At 40.8% G+C, this 17,251-nt stretch overlaps 1 protein-coding gene across 2 annotated transcripts in view; it reads right to left on the bottom strand.

Annotated features, from left to right (window-relative positions):
* Positions 1–17,251, bottom strand: part of neurl1b (neuralized E3 ubiquitin protein ligase 1B) — a 41,837-nt gene that overhangs the window by 12,090 nt on the left and 12,496 nt on the right. Inside the window, exon 1 of one of the 2 annotated variants that reach the window (XM_054792770.1) lies at positions 4,115–4,448. The exons of the other annotated variant lie outside the window; for it this stretch is intronic. Coding sequence (XP_054648745.1) covers positions 4,115–4,145 — 31 coding nt within the window. The 5' untranslated portion in view covers positions 4,146–4,448. Of the gene's footprint in view, positions 1–4,114; positions 4,449–17,251 lie in introns of those variants that run through there. 2 annotated transcript variants of the gene reach the window in all.

The following is a 17,251-nucleotide window of genomic DNA, read 5'->3' as shown; positions in this document are numbered from 1 at the left end:
GATATATTGATCATTAGCCATGTAAGCTAAAAACCCTTTGCTGTCATGGCCTGTGGTATTGCTTTGCTCCCGCCTATCTGCCTTGTGTTGCAGTGCAGGGGCGGAGCCATCAGCACACCTGTCGCCGATTACCACTGGCTTCTTGAGCAGGGCTGAAGCATTCCCTCGTTGCCAGATTGTACCTCGGACTCCACCCGGTATCCGCTCTGCCCGGCCTTGTGGTGTAGCGTACTTTCTTTGTTCTGGCTCTTGTTTCATGCTAAGGTTATCCTATTCCTCCTCGGCATTCCAGCAGCACCTTGTGTTTTTGCCTCGTGCATCCGTTGTCCTGTCTGGCTTCTTCCAGCAGCGCTCTGTATCATTAGTATTCGTTTTTACTGCCAGCCTTTTTCCTTGGCAGTGATTTTTGCGTTCAGTGCAGAGGTCAGTGCAGAGGTCACCTGTGGACTCGTTTGTATTTTTGTCACTATTTGTATTTTTCCCTCCTACGGAGGACACCCTTTGTTGTTAAATAGTTTTTTACACTGAACGTTGTCCTCTCTGCATTGGGATCCAAATTCTGGCATGCGCCAATCATAACACAGCAGAGCATTTCCATTTCACCAGTCGTCTCATTTGCAAAAATCTCTACGAGAGCACCTCCAATTTGCGAAACCAAAAACCAAGAGGCCACTCCAGGTGTTGGTCCCATTGACAAACAAGCAAGAATAGATATAATCATAAGACATGAGCACAAGACACTTCATGTAAGATGGCTTAAGTGCAAGTATCAGGACCAACATCAACCACTACATGAGCAGAGTCATTATTCTTCCTTAGCTCGAGGCGTAACGTCTGATCGTCATACACTAAGTCATTTACTCCAAGAGCCATGAGATTTGATGGATTTAAAGACAATTTCACAGTGTTACTACTGCACCTTTGTTGAAAACCCTCAATAAGATCATTGTAAACTTTTCATCATATGCTTTGATTTAGAAACTGAATGTGAAGATTCAAATTCAAATGTTGTGCAGCCGCTTTCATAAATACTGATAATGTGTTCCACATAAACAATGCATGCTTAGTGCTTCCTCCCCTCAAGTCCCATGCGTTGGCGGGCCTTGGTAGCAGTGACTGCATCGTGTCTCGCCTGAGTGGGGGCGTGGGAGTGGGACAGGCAGTAAATCACAGCGACATGGGGAACTGATTATAAAGTAATGTACTTTTAGGTGTCAAATCGCAAAACAGTGACATTGTGAAGATTTATAATGACAACACAGCTCATGTGCACAATCAGCAGTCATTACCTGCCAATCACTTGAGATTGTACTTCAGGAATAATGAATGTGTCCGACACAAAACGGGCAGATGTTTCACAGCTATCTGGAATAAAAGCCACGTTTACCTCGTTAGAGTGGAGCACATGAGGGAAAAGCATGCAGAGGAGACATGACACAGAATAGACAACAGTATATTACATCTTAACATGGGCATACAATTGAATCTCCTTCAATTAGCTGAAATTATTGTAACCAAGTACACTGTTCCCTCGTTTATTGCAGGGGATAGGTTCCCAAAAGAGCCCGCACTAAGTGAAATCAGCAAAGTAGCAACCTCATTTTTTTTTTTTTTTTACAATTATTAAATATGTTTTAAGGCTGTAATACCCCTCACCGTACTCTTTATACACTTTTCTCAGACGGGCATTAACATTTTCTCACATTTCTCTCTTGTTTAAACAATCTCAAGTAAGTTTAAACCTCCGTTTGAATTTTAATGATCATCCTGCACGTCGGACACAAGAAATTATTGCGTCACTCACACGTATTTCGCTCCCCTGACCGTGCCTTTTTTGTCCTGGCGCCGTTCCGCTGTACTTTAGCATTTTTGTATCCGTGTTAAAACATATTGCTGCACTCCTCCTGTTGCAGTCCTCCTCCTTCGAACCGAAGATTCATTTACAAGCTAGCAAGCTAGCAAGTAAGCAAACTAGCGATGACAGAAGAGACACGGCACAAAGGAGATTGATTGACAATGGATCTACAGCCAATCGGCACGCAGAAAACAATGGGCGGTGCAGACAGCTGAGAAAGGGAAGACAGAAACCCTCCACTTCCCACAATGCAATTCTTCTTAAAGGGCCAGGCTCAGCCTTTAACAGCATTCATACACTGTTCTAAAAAGGACCCAAAAAATCAAATCTGCGAAAGAGCGAGGGAACGCATGCACTCAATTTTGCCACAGTTGCTTCAACATGCGATTAATCATTAATTTTTATACACGTATCGTTCAAACGCCTCATTTTGACGTAGTCAAACAGTAAATAGTAGCGTTAGTAGGATTATGCATAAAACATGATGCTAATTTCCATGAATATTTTGAACGGGTGGTGCATAGACGAACTGCGATCCCTCCTCAAAAATGGATAAAAGGTTTAGGCAAAGAAATGTATTTTTCACCATCTGAGACACTGGCATCAATGGACCTTCCACCACACATAATCATAATGCAGCTGGCCATCTCTCATCCTCCATGAACCAGGAACGAACAAACGGATGGACTTACACACATTTCCAAGTTTGCATTGGCCTTTTTTTTATTTTGCCCATCCTTTACAATACTTATGTGAAACATTAACACATATTTCTTTCCCTTTTCTGTGCGTTCTAACAGAAAACGAGTTAGCATGAGCCAGCTAACAACGCACGTCATGGGAGGTACCTATTCTGGCACTGAAGCCCTAACAAGAAAACCCTCAAAAAAACGGCAAGTGTTCCATTTACATAACTGACCTGTGTATCAACTAAGCTGTAATGACATTGTAGCAGCAAACACAAAAAAAACATTTATCTAAGGGAGTAACACAACGCCTCGCTAGCCGCTAGTGTCAGCGTCGCTCACAACGACTCAAGCCACTGCAACGGGACAGAGTGGATACTACTGGCTCTCAATTTCGCTACAAAGACGCAACAAGGTGCTCGTCTGCTGCCAGCATTTTTTACCTGAGGACTGGAGCACAAGTCCACATTGTCGCGTTAGCTCCTGTGGGCTATGTCAAATCAATGCGCCTAGGAAAGAAGTTTCGGTCATGTTTTAAATCATCAAAAATACGGCAAGATACTGTATTACATGTTATCATCAGTGTACTTGTAAATGCATGATCACAGAATGTATATATTTTTAAGAGGACTTCATAGTCTAAATAGGTACCTCCCAAGACGTTAACTGGCTCATGCTAACTTGTTTTCTCTTGTTGGAACACACAGAAAAGAGAAAGAAATATGTGCTCATGTTTCACGTAAGGATTGCGGATGATGGGCTAAATTCCCCAAAAAGTGCAGTTTTCCTTTAATTGGCATAGGTCCGCAGTCCACAGTGAAGTACGCTCGTTATAGCATTGCAAATAGTGGCTTGCAAAGACTTTTGCACAGCACTGTATGTCCCTTTTTAAGAATATAAACTATCAGTTGAATAATGTTTTTTTTTTTTTTTTAAAGGTATAAATGGTAGAGTTCGGGTTGAGATGATATGGGGGCAAAACAGTTGTCTTGGCAACTGTTAAGAACTCAGTTATTGGACATCAAATGCTCTGTTGAGCAACTTACTCTGATGGTGCATCCTCAATATGTAAAAAAACACACACAGACACACTCTCTCAGAGGATACCCAGGGGGATACATTGTGGTCGTCTACGACCATACATCCACCATACATTTCTAGTTATCATTTGTAAATACGCGCTTGATGCAATCGGGTGTGCAACTGGTTTATCTTTTTGAGTAATGCATTGCAAACACTGACAGAACTGCTCCTCTCTGTGTGGTGACCACCATCAGCGGGAGCAGGTGACCCTCAGTTGCTGCTACCCGCTTCAGGCGCACTAACATTGGATTAATGGTTGTTTAGTTTATGTGCCATTGATGATTGGAGAGGTAGCGGCAGGGGAGCTCCGCGGCAATCACGCTCAGCTCCACGGTGATGCGCAGCTTGTCTCCAAAATCGGAGCGAGAACATGTCGAGGAAATAGGACAAGCCACGCACTCACACACACACACACACACACGCCCGCCCGCACACATCGTGCACGTCACACATGGAATCTCCAATAAAATAGAAATCACAGAAGCCTCACCTATTAACGGTTTCGGTGTCGTATTCCCCATTATGTCCACAAATGTCGCGCACCGGCTGTCAAATGAATGCAGATTGCAGCGTCCGTCTGTCCATCCATGTGTGTATCCCCCTTTCCTTTCCGTATCTCTACACACTGGTGACGAGAATTTGCGTGAATCCAGCTCAAACGGGGACTCCTGTGCCTTCAATATGCATCGCTCCTTTGAGGCAGGCAAACACCTCCAAGTGGCGCACAACAACCCCCTCCTGTAGTTAGGAGAGACTCCCACAGCACTTTAAAGACACAGGAAGCGGGGATAGTCCTTAAAAAGCACTGCTTCATAGACACTCAAAGGCTGTGATAATGGGTGGTGACTATTTCCTGGCGAGTGGGTGGTGGGGTTCAAGAGGTCATTTATTCACATATAGAGGGGTCCGCTTGGGGATGAGCACTCTTACTTCGTCTATGTGTTTGTTTGTGTGTATAGTGAGGGGTTTTACAGCCTTACAACACATTGGCTACTTCACGGATTTCATTTATTGCGGGCTATTTTGGGAACCTTTTCCTCGTGATAATCGAGGGGACACTGTCTCCAATATATTGCACAGCTGCCATTTCCGCATAATATAGACTGTACATTTCTTGTATGAGAGATTTTATGTCATTTCCCTTTCATTTTCTTTTATATTGCTCAAATATTACATTTTATTTAATTGTCCTTTCCTTATAGATACTTTATCTCCAAGAGAAATTCACTTTTCAATTAAATTACTTTCAATTTCTTGATAATGGAGGGTGATACTTGTACATTCGCAAAAACAAACCGAAGAGTTTTCTAGTTTTGGTGTGAAAAGTGATTAGCTTTACTTGGGCACGTTACATAAAGCGCAGTACTGTACGTTCGGCAGCGCTCAGTCCACTAAAACAAACACCTCCCCTTAAAAGACACCACCGTTTAAAAAAGACAGCAGGTGCCACAAGGTACCTTTACTATGGCAACATTAATCTAAAAGATGCTGTTTCTCAATTACTTAAAAAAAAAAAACTTAAACACCTCCCCTCAAATAGACGCCAGCTTTTTCCTTTCAGCAAATAAATAACAGCTAAGTTGTTGTAATGACTTTTACAACAACATTTCCAAATTCTGTCTGAACTAATCTGAAGGTAAATCATCCACAAAAACAAATAATTGCCTCCTCTCAAATTGATACCACCCTTTTCCCCTCAGGAATTAAAAAAAAGCGAGGTGCCACTGTAGCTGTAATGATTTTTTTACTCTAGCAAGGTTTCCCTATAATAGACGCTGTGTCTCAATGAATCACCAAGTATATCACTCCACTTCAGTAAGTGCCTCCCCTCAAACAGCCACATTTTTCTTTTCAGGAAATAAACAATAGGGAGTGCAGTTAGGTAGGTGTAATTACATTTGCTATAGCAATGTTTGATTCTAATAGATGCTGTCTGAATTTATCTGAAGGTATATCCTCCGCTAAAACAAATAAATGCCTCCCCTCAAATAGATACCACCTTTTTCCCTTTCAGGAAATAAATACTTTCCTTTTCTATGGCAACATTTCCTTCAAGCAGATGCTGTCTGAATTAATCTGACGGTAAATCATCCACAAAAACAAAAATGCTTCCCCTCAGGTAGATACCACCTTTTTCCCCGTCAGGACATAAATAACATTGGGTCACTAGCTGTAATTACTTTTTACTCTAGCAACGTTTCCCTATAATAGACGCTGTGTCTCAATTCATCATGAGGTAAATCACTTCAGTAATAAGTGCCTCCCCTCAAATAGACACCACCATTTTCCCCTTCAGGATATAAATAAGGGGTGCAGTTAGGTTGTCATATATTTCTATTTTTTCATTGTACTTTTCTTAGAAGTAATGTTGAAATCTCGTCTCGTGTATCGTCTCATGACACCCCTAGACACAAGACACTGACATTACCTTACCTTACCTTACCTTAACACAGCATGAAGTCAGCCATGGCATGTCCAACATGATAGAGTGAATAACAGTTCTCTCAGTCTGTGTGGCAGTGGTACATTTTTGGCTTCTTAAGTTTGTGAAAACAGTTCTCTCAGTCTGTGTGGCAGTGGTAAATATTTGGCTTCTTAAGTTTAGAAGAAATACATTTGAGGCTAACCGGTTAGCTTGCTAGCTTGTTAGCTCGCTAGTTTGCTGGCTAACGGCCGTCTCGAGTCCCTGCAGCATAAGAGTTGCGCAATGTGTTGTAAACAAAGAATAGTAGTGTAAAGGTGACGAGTTATTTCATGTCTACAGGGCTCTAATAATGTTAAAAATCAAATTTAGAAAGTCCTAAACAGGTTTTCTATGCTCTAACTACGTAAATATTCCATTTATTAACATTGAATCCTATATCGCGGACTCATTTGTCGTGGTTGGGCCTGTAACCACGTTAAATGAGGGACGACTGGACGACTGTAATATGAAAGTAAATAATCCACAAAAACAAGTGAATGCCTCCCCTCAAATAGATACCAGCCCTTTTCCCTTCAGCAATCAAACAACGGAGTACCACGATGTAGCTGTAGTTACCTTTACTTTAGCAACGTTTCCCTAATTTGCCCACTTAATTAAAGGCCTCCTCTCAAATAGACAATCCCTTTCCCCCCCAGCAAATAAAGTCATGGTTAAAAGTCATGAAAACATACTGTATCTATCAGTTTTGAATATTGTTTATATTGTTAGGGTCACAATGAGAGGTGGGATACACCCTGAAGTCATCACAAGTTGATCAGAGGGCAAAAATGGATGAGCATTGAGAACTCTGAATTGGAAAACCCACTAAGTGACTTTTTGATCCCCTAACTGCTGTGAATCCAAGGATTCCCATTAGTACTGATCCACCCATTGTGACCCATGAAGTCGCATGCAGATCCCACAATGCTGATCATGCTCATGTGGTGCACCAAATAAAAGATGGCACACTTTTGATAAGAGTCCAGCCCATCGTATGAGGAAATCCCCGTTTTCCCTACCCCTCCCATGGCCTTGACTGCTGGACTTCTTTCAAGCTGTTTCCTGTCTTCTGGACCACACTGCTCTCAGAGGAGTCATGGCCTGCAGGGCTTGGAGGACTGACTAAGACCGTCCGTAATGAGGAGTCTGGACACTTCGTTTCTCATGGCAAAATGTTTTGTACAATCTTTATGTAGTCTGATTTGGAGAAATCTTCATTGCAAATATGCAGAATCTTCGTACTTGCACCATCCATATCACAGGAGGAAGAACGGCGTCTGGATTACTGTTGGTGCCAACATGGTCACAGTGATCTTATTATGCTTGAGGGCAAACAAGGCCCATGAGAGATGACGTTTGGGTGAAGGCAGCCTGAATCTAAATATATCTCTGAAACAAAAGCATTTGTTTCTACCTCCTCAGCGCTGTTTGTTTTAGCAGGATATGGTGGCTCCTTATATGAACCTTTGCTGAATGGTGTTTGGGGGCGAACCGGAGCCCTTGCCATGGCATCTGATAGAAAATGAGCTGCTCCGGCAAAGGGGATCAACACCGGAAGTGAATACGGAGCCTGCAATGAGTTCTGCAATCAAGCCTTGGCTGTAAACACAGCAGAGCCACAGAAGCAAGTGCTGCTTCCCCAAGATGCTTCACTGCCTGAGCACGTACTGTACTGTACTGTAGTGTTGATGAGAGTCTAATGATCCTGGTGTTGATTTTATTACAAAAGCATGGATTAAATGGCTTTTCTGGCCATTTCCAGCACAGCTGCTTCACAGACTGTTGAATGTCTGAAAGATGTTGACATTTCTGAGAACATGTCAACATTATTGAGAACTGGGAGAAAGCTAAGTGTGTTAGATGCGGGTGATAACGTGTGGTCTCATAAGGAGCTGTGTGCCAGATAATCAGTAAAAGTGGACCGGCACTGAAAGCATTTAGAACTAGTGTTGTTGAATTCCAACTCACACTGCACAAATAAATGGTCTGCAATGTAAAGCCAAAGCTAACAATTTCTGTTTGCACACAGAAAGCCACCATTTGACTCCTCACGCTATTATCTTCTGCTTGTTAGTGTATCTCTACAATCCTGTTGGTTTTTCTTTAGCTTTTTGTGAAGGGTAACAGTGATGGCAAAGGGGTAAAGTGTGATTAGGACCATAGAACTCATTCTGCATCCTTCACGTGCCATCAAAGTTAAGGTTGAGAAAACAATTGATTTTAATAGATTTTCACACTGGTATAACGGTTAATGGTGTTCAAACGTTTCTTTGTACACACGAGCCAGTTCAGTTAATATAAAGGTTGTCTTTCAGCCTTTTCCATCAGGGGGCACCACAGCCAGGCAATCACATGATCTGTTTGGCTTAGTTTTTACACCAGATGCCCTCCCTGACACAACCCACCCATTTATCTGACTTGGGACCGGCACTGCACATATCCAATACCCACACGGTGTATGGTGACGTTCATGGCTGGTGAGACACAGAATCCTTTGGAGGTTGTCTTAATGTTAATACAGGTTGAATATTAAGAAGATAACAAGAAAAAGATTCATTTTGGTTGAATAAAATGTCTTCCAATTCATTTATTACATTTTTTATTAACTGAAAAACATTAGTGTTCTTACCTTTCATCTGAATGTGAAAAACATGCACCCTCCAGGAAAAGTTCTTGCACTTTGCCTGATCACCACCTGATGAGCTTGGGAATACAGCGGAATCTTGGTTAGCGTCATTAATTCCTTCCAGAAGGTCTGACTCTAACCGAAACAGACTTTAACCGAATCAACTTTTCCCATTACAAATAATGTAAATCAAATTAATCCATTCCAGAAAGCCAAAAATGTTAACATAAAACACGTTCTTATAGAAAACAATGCGTAGAAATACATATAAATGATGAACGCATGGGATAAATGAACATTTAAGGTTACTTTTACCTTCATTGAAGACGTTATTCTCAGTGTTGGCGGTTGATCTCGCTTCCACATTGTGTCTTTGGGAACAATCACATCTTCAATGAAGGTAAAAGTAACCTCAAATCTTCATTTATCCCTTTTATTTGTCATTTATATGCAGTCGTTAATGACATCAGCGACTTACCCTCCGGTTCAGATTGCAATTTTGTTTAGCTAGCTAATAGGACGTTTGCGATTTTAAAAAAAACACATTAAAAACACAGCTGGACTCAAGCAGTGTATTTAAAACACAAGACGCACGCCATATTGTACGCTAATGCACACAAACCGAAGCAAAATTGTGGCGTAAATGTTTGAAGGTGATCGAATGACACGCTAACCGGGGTGGATGCTAACCTAGATTCCACTGTATAATCCTCCATTTTGGCAGTCAAATTAATCCAGTGAGCATTCAGCAGAGTGCATAAAAGTATCTTGCATTTGACTTGCTGCTCTCAGCTAGTGCTGCTGTCAAAAAAAAAAAAAAACACTGGCTTTTCCTCTCTATGGAAGGACAGCAGTGACAAGCACCTTCTAGCTCACGCACGCCCCCACCCCTTCAGGATGAAGCGAGTACTGCAAGCCCCTCTCGAATGGCATTTCTGTGTATTCTATTGTCCGATTAGTATCAGTATTTGGGACCGAATATGAGGTGAAAGAAAAAGAGGAACCGTTGAACAAATTTGGACAAGTTGCCGCTCGAATTAAACATGCAAAAACTGTGGGATTTCTAACTGTATATTATTTTTTGAGTAAAATAATGGCCCGTATTTCCAAAATGGATCTCTTTACATTTACATAAAATTTGATGTAGTTATTTACAAACATTTTTGTAAATGTTTTATAAGTGTTTTTTTTTTTAATCATGAGGGGCGTGCCTGAATGTTTCCTGCGGCCAGGTGGTTGGGGACCCCTACCTTACAGCATGCGTGGGGATATGATGTGCTCTTTTATACATTTACATTTCTTACATACTGTAAGAATGCCACTTTTACACAAACGGCTTCTTTATTTTAAGATTAATGTCTACATCAGCAAATGTAACCTTTGAATCGTATTGTTTGTAGACTGTATCGAATGATATCAAATCGTTCTGTTTTTAAAATATATCGTTTTTGAATTACATCTTAACCCGTGTATCTAGATGTGTATTGAATCGTTTACCACAAAGAGATTGTCCTACTTATTATAGACAAAAACGTCTTTCTATCTGCGATTAATTGCGATTAATTATGTGTTAACTATGGACAAAAAAATGCAACTAATCCCGATCAAATATTTTAATCGATTGACAGCCCTCGTTATTTAGCTTTTTTTTTTTATTTCCATCGCATGTCACTGCCAACACCTGGGTGTTGGGGCCCTGGCTGGGAATCAAACCCGCACCATCTGCACAAAAAGCTACAGGGATTAATAACAATTTCAAGTTGGTGACACATTATTTCTTGCGGGGAAAATTGGCTCTATATTTGACTGATATTGAATATGGGTGTTAACTTGCAACCTGACCTTAGACTTAGCGCTACGTGGGGTTGTTTTAAGCTTAGTTTAGTGTTTTCTTGCAATGTTGCAGTCCACAGACAATCTACAAAACATTCGTCCTGACAAGCATATATATATTTAATACAACCAAGAATTACAATAATGTTTACAATTAATATTTCCCCTGTCTATTATTTAGCTGAAATGTGGTCGAGAATAAAGTGGGCTTTTTTTCACCCGAGACCTAAAAATCAACCTTGCATTGCTATATCCAGACACCCCTGGACACTGTTAGCACAGATATGTCACTCTCATTGCTATGACAGTATGACAGAAGCTAAGTTGCCTCCGGAGGTCGTGAAACAGAAAAAGAGGCCTCCTCAGTGATTTATAGTCAGAGAGACAGCGTTTGACTTTATTTCTATATTAGACAAGTTTGAAACTGATTACTTTTGACTTTCTGACAAATAAAAGTGCAATGAGGCTATTGGTCACAGTATGGGCAATTTTTATTCAAGGGGAGACTGAGGGCAGTGAGAAAACAGGAGTGGAGAATACGGAGTATAAAACTGCACCTGTCACTTACATTCACCGCAATGGCCAATTAGAGTCTTTAATTAGGGTAACATGCCATGTTTTAAATTCAAAGGTTAATTGGCGACTCTAAATTGTCCATAGGTATGACTGTGAGTGTGAATGGTTGTTTGTCTATATGTGCCCTGTGATTGGCTGGCGACCAATCCAGGGTGTACCCCGCCTGTCGCCCGAAGTCAGCTGGGATAGGCTCCAGCATGCCCCCGCGACCCTAATGAGGATGAAGCGGTATAGAAAATGGATGGATGGATGGATGGTTTAAATCCTGAGAAGAACAGTCAATTGGAAAGTCTTTTAATGTCGTGGAGCTCAGCGTTACGGGAAGGCCAAGGTCCAAACCCCAAGCAGTGCTCTAATGGATGAAGTGAGTCATACCACCTTCATTGTGAACTCAACCATCTCCGTTTAGGAACACATGCAGCAAAACAACAGCCATGTTCAATCAAAAATGTTGTTTTTGGTCACATTTTCATTGGAACAGGCGATTGTACTACAGTGCATTGACATCTGTTTTTAATATGAGCTTCTGTCTTCTCATTAGGCCGCCTGGGGTTAGGCACTTGCTTGAAAAGAGTACATTAGTATTATTATTGTTGCATTTGTGTGAGTACACAGAGTTTTCTTGAACAACCAAAGTCACAGTTTAACTAGGGCAAAATCAGGGAGAGTTATGGCCATGTGCTCAGTGCTCAAGACCATGATCATAAGACAGAACACTGTGGCAGACTTCGAGAACCATAATGTTTGGTTTCACGTGAGCAATTTTCGATTTTGATCCGTAAAAGACACCACAGAATCTTCTGTGAAAGGCTAACTGGCACGGCACTGTTCATTATTTTCTGCAAGCAAACATGATAGAGCTGGGAACTTACATGATATCACAAACATCCACTGCGTTATTTCTTTATTGATATACGATTTTAGCAATGATTGTTTATTACCAGTAGGTCACGCTAGGTTTAACACTTCAGATGAGACTTTAGATCTATTAAAGGTAGTAACGCATCACAACAGTAACACAATTATAGTAATGCATTATTTTTGCTGTTAAAATGTTAAAATGTAGACAATATTATAATTCATACAGTATGTTGACCGTGACCTAAATAAAGCATTAGACCAGAATTTCCGCATGCATTTTCCTGCTCAACTGTGGGTTGTGTTTTGGTTTAAGTACCGCTTCCTACATGGATATACAGTGGTTGTCACGTTCTTTCGGACAAATGCCAGTCTGCACTTGAAAAGGCTGAGAAGATCATAGAGGACGCTTTATCACCTCAACTCCAGTAGATTTTCTTCACAGATTAGGTTGATAACCTTTGCATTACAGAGGAATAACATCAAATTACTACTCAAGACTAAACACGGTTGTAACGTAGGTACAGTAATAGTCGTTACATACCAGTGCTCTCTCCGGTCTTCTCTTGTTACAATCATTTGATTATAGTCGTTGTGGTACTTTCTGTCATCTACTAGATTTACCGATTGTTTACTTTGTACAGCAAGCCAGTATCATATAATGCGTGTCATAGTTATGTCACATGGGTATTAAACAAGTCATCATGATTGCCATCATAATTTGTAGCAGCGGTTTCAAAGACTCGCACTTTTAGCATCATAATTGGCATAAGACTTGTCATACTTTCTGATGAATACACATACAGTCATGTACAGTCATTTCATGCTTATTTCTAACTTCTGACAGAACAGTGGTACCTTGGTTAACGTCCGCCCTGGTTAGAGTGTTTTTCAGTTAACATCACCTTGGTTTGTGTTCGCCTGCCTGGTTAGCGTGCAATATGGTGAGCCTAACAAACTGTTGAATTTGATCGTGGATCACATGCCCAAGACGAAATAGCACCACTTTACTACGGCAGCCTGTAAGGCACATACATGTAAGGCATCCGGAATCAAGTGGCCAAACAATGGACATTTTGCGATGATGACTGCCGTCTGTGCATTTTTTAACTGAAGGAGAGGAACTCAAAATAAGCCGCTATGACTCCAAACAAGGTTGCGAGTGACTGCAACATTCCAAAGAAGGACTATTGAATTCTAGAAAAAAAGTCATCGCAAAGTTTGAAGATTGCGTCCGTGTTTGCGATCTCACCAAGATGTACTGGAAGCCCTCATCAAACAATAAGTGCCATCCTGAAGAATAACAACGTAATAAAGTCAGCTAATGTTGCGAAAGGAGTAACGGCGTTAATAAAACAGAGATCACAAACCACCGAAAATGTTAAGAAGTTGTTGCTGATGTGGATCAATGGCTAGCAGGAGACAATGTTTCAGAGGCAAGGCTGCTGCGTGCAGCACTAACAAAGAAATCGCCTGCAACAAGTGAGTCTGTTGACCAATTTAAGACAAGTGGAGGCTGGTTCGGAAATTTAAAAAAAAGAACAGGCATACAGAGTGTCATTAGGCATGGCAAGTTTGCAAGTGCAGACAAACATGCCTCCAAACTCCTCCATCCCTCCTCTTTCTTTTGCCAAGAGTGTCCACTACAGGTAAAATAATGTTCAATGTTTATTTCTCCCTTTCATATGTCATATTTGTGGCATTGTTTTTATGTAAAACTTATGTAAACTTCCTCAGAGGTGCCACTGGAAATTAGGGTGTTTTGTTGTGGATGTGGGCCGCACGGTGGCTAAGTAGTAGTTAGCATGTTGGCCACACAGTCAGGAGATCCGGAAGATCTGGGTTCGAATCTCCGTTTGGGCATCTCTGAGTGGAGTTTGCATGTTCTCCCCGTGGGTGCGTGGGTTTTCTCCGGGTACTCCGGTTTCCTCCCACATTCCAAAAACATGCATGTTAGGTTAATTGGCGACTCTAAATTGTCCAGAGTTATGAATGTGAACGTGAATTGTTGGTTGTCTATATGTGCCCTGCGATTGGCTGGCGACCAGTCCAGGGTGTACCCCGCCTCTCGCCCGAAGTCAGCTGGGATAGGCCCCAGCATACCCGCGACCCTAGTGAGGATAAACGGCATAGAAGATGGATGGATGTTGGGGATGTTTCTGTATATTAATTTTTCATTCAAGTACAGCTAATCTGTTGAAAAGACAATCAATGTGGTGGAATACAGAAGTGGGTCAGACACCCTGTCGGAAGTAGCCACACTCTCATGGAATTGATTTACCGTGGCTATTGAAAACTTGCACATTTTCCACTAACTGTGTCTTAAACGTATTGTTACGTAACATGACAGCTCCTGACATTAAATGGCTCCCGCTATTGTAACACAATGTGAGCAGTCAGGCGTTCAAAAAGAAAAGAAGGACAATCCTTCATTAGTGCCACAAGGGAAAATTCAAAAAGTGTCTTTATGCTTGCTGAGCATTGTTAGAAATGGTAGCTCTTGCACTTTGAAGTAGGTCTTGTTCTGGTTCTGGAGCACAGAACAGAGGTTTTCTCTGTTGTGTTTAGCCCTCTGTGTCAGTGGGAGACGTGCTAAAAATGGCCTGTCAATGCATTTAAACCAGATGCATGGACAGCGTTCTTCCTCCATCTGTTCTATTGTCTCAGTGTTCTGTGAGCTGAAGAGCGGATGCACCACTGATGGAGATGCAGGAAATACTCTCAGCCTAGAACAACACAGCCCACTTCTTCTTCTTCTAGCCTTTTGCACAATGACCACAGACACGAGTGCAGCTTCATTTCAGTTCTTCATGTCTCGTTTGTAAGAAGATGACGCTTCATTAAACTATGCACACGTTTCATATATATCAACAAGTTGCATTAAAGTACAAGTGTACGAAAATATATGACATGGAGATTTTACTGTTGCACAAAAGGTGGTGATGTTTGGTAAGATTAAAAACAAACAAACACCCAAACATGCACTGCAGATGCTCCCTGCAGAGGAAAGAGGAGAAAGGAGACCCTATACACTAATTATAGGCAATAGGAGACAGCTCAAATCAACAAGTACATGTAAAAATTATGATAAATAATATCAAAATATTATAAAATTCTGAAAAATGAAAATGCAAAACAAAATGATATATATATATGTATATCTATAAATATACTTGTGCTAGTAATAATGAATTCATTTATTAATTAAAATAAATAATAATATAACCAATGTAAAACGACTACATCTCATCTAGTTGTCCTTTTTTTCCCACTCCACAATTAGAATAACTGTGCACTAACTGGTCAAGCTGTCCCATTTTCCCCCTCCAAAAGGCTTGCACAGTCACATGCTTGATGCAGCGGAAGTTACACGAACCTCTGTTTGTCAGAGCTAATCGCAGTTCATGTCCAGTCGCTAGCCAAAAAAACAAAGTTTCTTCAACATGACTCGACATACACACGCTTAACAGGCACAACCCAGAAATAACCCTTCTGGTAAAACATTAAAATTTACAAGTTAAAAGCTATACATTTTTAATCGTGGTTTCAAAACTGGTAAAAATAGTCAGCCCTGTAAAGATGGGAGGTCTATGCAGCCAGTTTCAGTGAGGCGCATGCATCTTTTATGTTTTTATACCAGCAGAATAACAGCACACTTTTGTGTGCAGTAACATTAAAAAGATGGATGCATGATGTTAACCTGCAGTATTTCATTTTTTAGCACAGTTATAAAATATCCCCAGCCATATTCACATTAATCCTGTCAGGCGTATGTTGGGAACACGATGTATTCTTGTGGTAAGTTACAACAAAGTTAAGAAGCTCCCAATTAAGCCCGTTAGCATCATTAGAATTTATGACAGCGTTCCAAAGGAAATGGCTTCCCAAGAAATTCAAGGCTTGTCAGAATTTTGCCCTCCGGCTCCCAAATGTTAACAAATGGCTTCACTTTACGTTGCATGAGAAACCAATCCAAGATCTCATTAAGGAAACTTGAGCGGTTTGGGGAAATTTCTGAAAAAACCAATTGAAAGCTTTTTAGGTCTTGCTTGAATTGATGTTTCGCCTCTCTAACAATAACAAAAAGCGCCGAGCATTGAAAGCTTATGCAACTAAATAATCCATCTTAACCGTGCTAATTTATAGATTTCCTTTTGGCCGTAGGGTCAAATTCGAATCTTTGTCTGCTAGGAGAGACGTTACTTGAACAATGCACCAGAGATGAGAGCAAGACAGTGTTTTGCAAGTCTCAAGTAAGTCTCAAGTCTTTAATCTCAAGTCTCGAGTCAAGTACAGACGTGCAAGTCCAAGTTAGGTCTTGAGTCAAGACAGGACAGCTTCAGTCAAGTCCAAAGTCACAGGCTTGACATTTTCAAATCTTTACAAGCTGTAAGCACTGTTTAGTGTTTACTGGGGTTGTGAACGACATACCGATGCGACCGGAAATCCGCTTTGACAAGCGAACGATTCGGCTACGCCGGTAGCAGCCTCCTCTATCGATAAAAATCAGCCATAAATCTTTTGATTAATTGATTGTGGAGACATGCAAAGGTTATCGCGACAGAAGCCATCGGTTGATTGAATCGGTGTCTTTTGAACAACGTGAGAGCCTGGGCCGCCAGCGAAAGAATTGAAGACGAGAATGGAGATAAATAGAAGCAGGCAGTCACCGCGAAAGATTTTCATCACATCAGCAAAAAAAACCTAAAGTTTGGAACATCTCTGTGTCATTATTTAAGGGGCTTTGCACTATTTCTTTATTTTGTATTACTGATTGGACTGAAGGTTAAGACGACTGTTAGGTAGGTAGGTAGGTAGGTAGGTAGGTAGGTAGGTAGGTAGGTAGGTAGGTAGATGTTCATTGTCATTGCACACAGCAAACAACAAAACCTAGTTTGGTGGCTCCACTTCCATTTCTAGCAACATTAAGATATGCTAAAACTTAAATGTTCCAAATATAACCGGTATAAAAATATTGGGGCTGTCAAATGATTAAAAGTTCAAATTCGATTAATCACAGTTCTCAAATTAATTAATCGTGATTAATCACCATTTGCAACTATGTCAGAAAAATGCCAATTTTTACTGTGTTTTATTGAAAGAAAGGTAAAAGACGGAACAGGATTATATACTGTATATCTTTGTATGTATTAAACAGCTCCATATTCACTGAAAATTTAAATCAAGCTAAGATAGCACACGTCTCAAACTCTATTGACCTAACTCTAGTTTCTTTAATAGTAGCAAAACATTTGAATCACACTTTAACC

Source organism: Dunckerocampus dactyliophorus, chromosome 11 (genome assembly GCF_027744805.1).
Source record: "Dunckerocampus dactyliophorus isolate RoL2022-P2 chromosome 11, RoL_Ddac_1.1, whole genome shotgun sequence".
Taxonomy (NCBI): Eukaryota; Metazoa; Chordata; class Actinopteri; order Syngnathiformes; family Syngnathidae; genus Dunckerocampus; species Dunckerocampus dactyliophorus.
The sequence above is the reverse complement of the archived record's forward strand: the minus strand, read 5'-3'. Positions and strand labels throughout refer to the sequence as shown.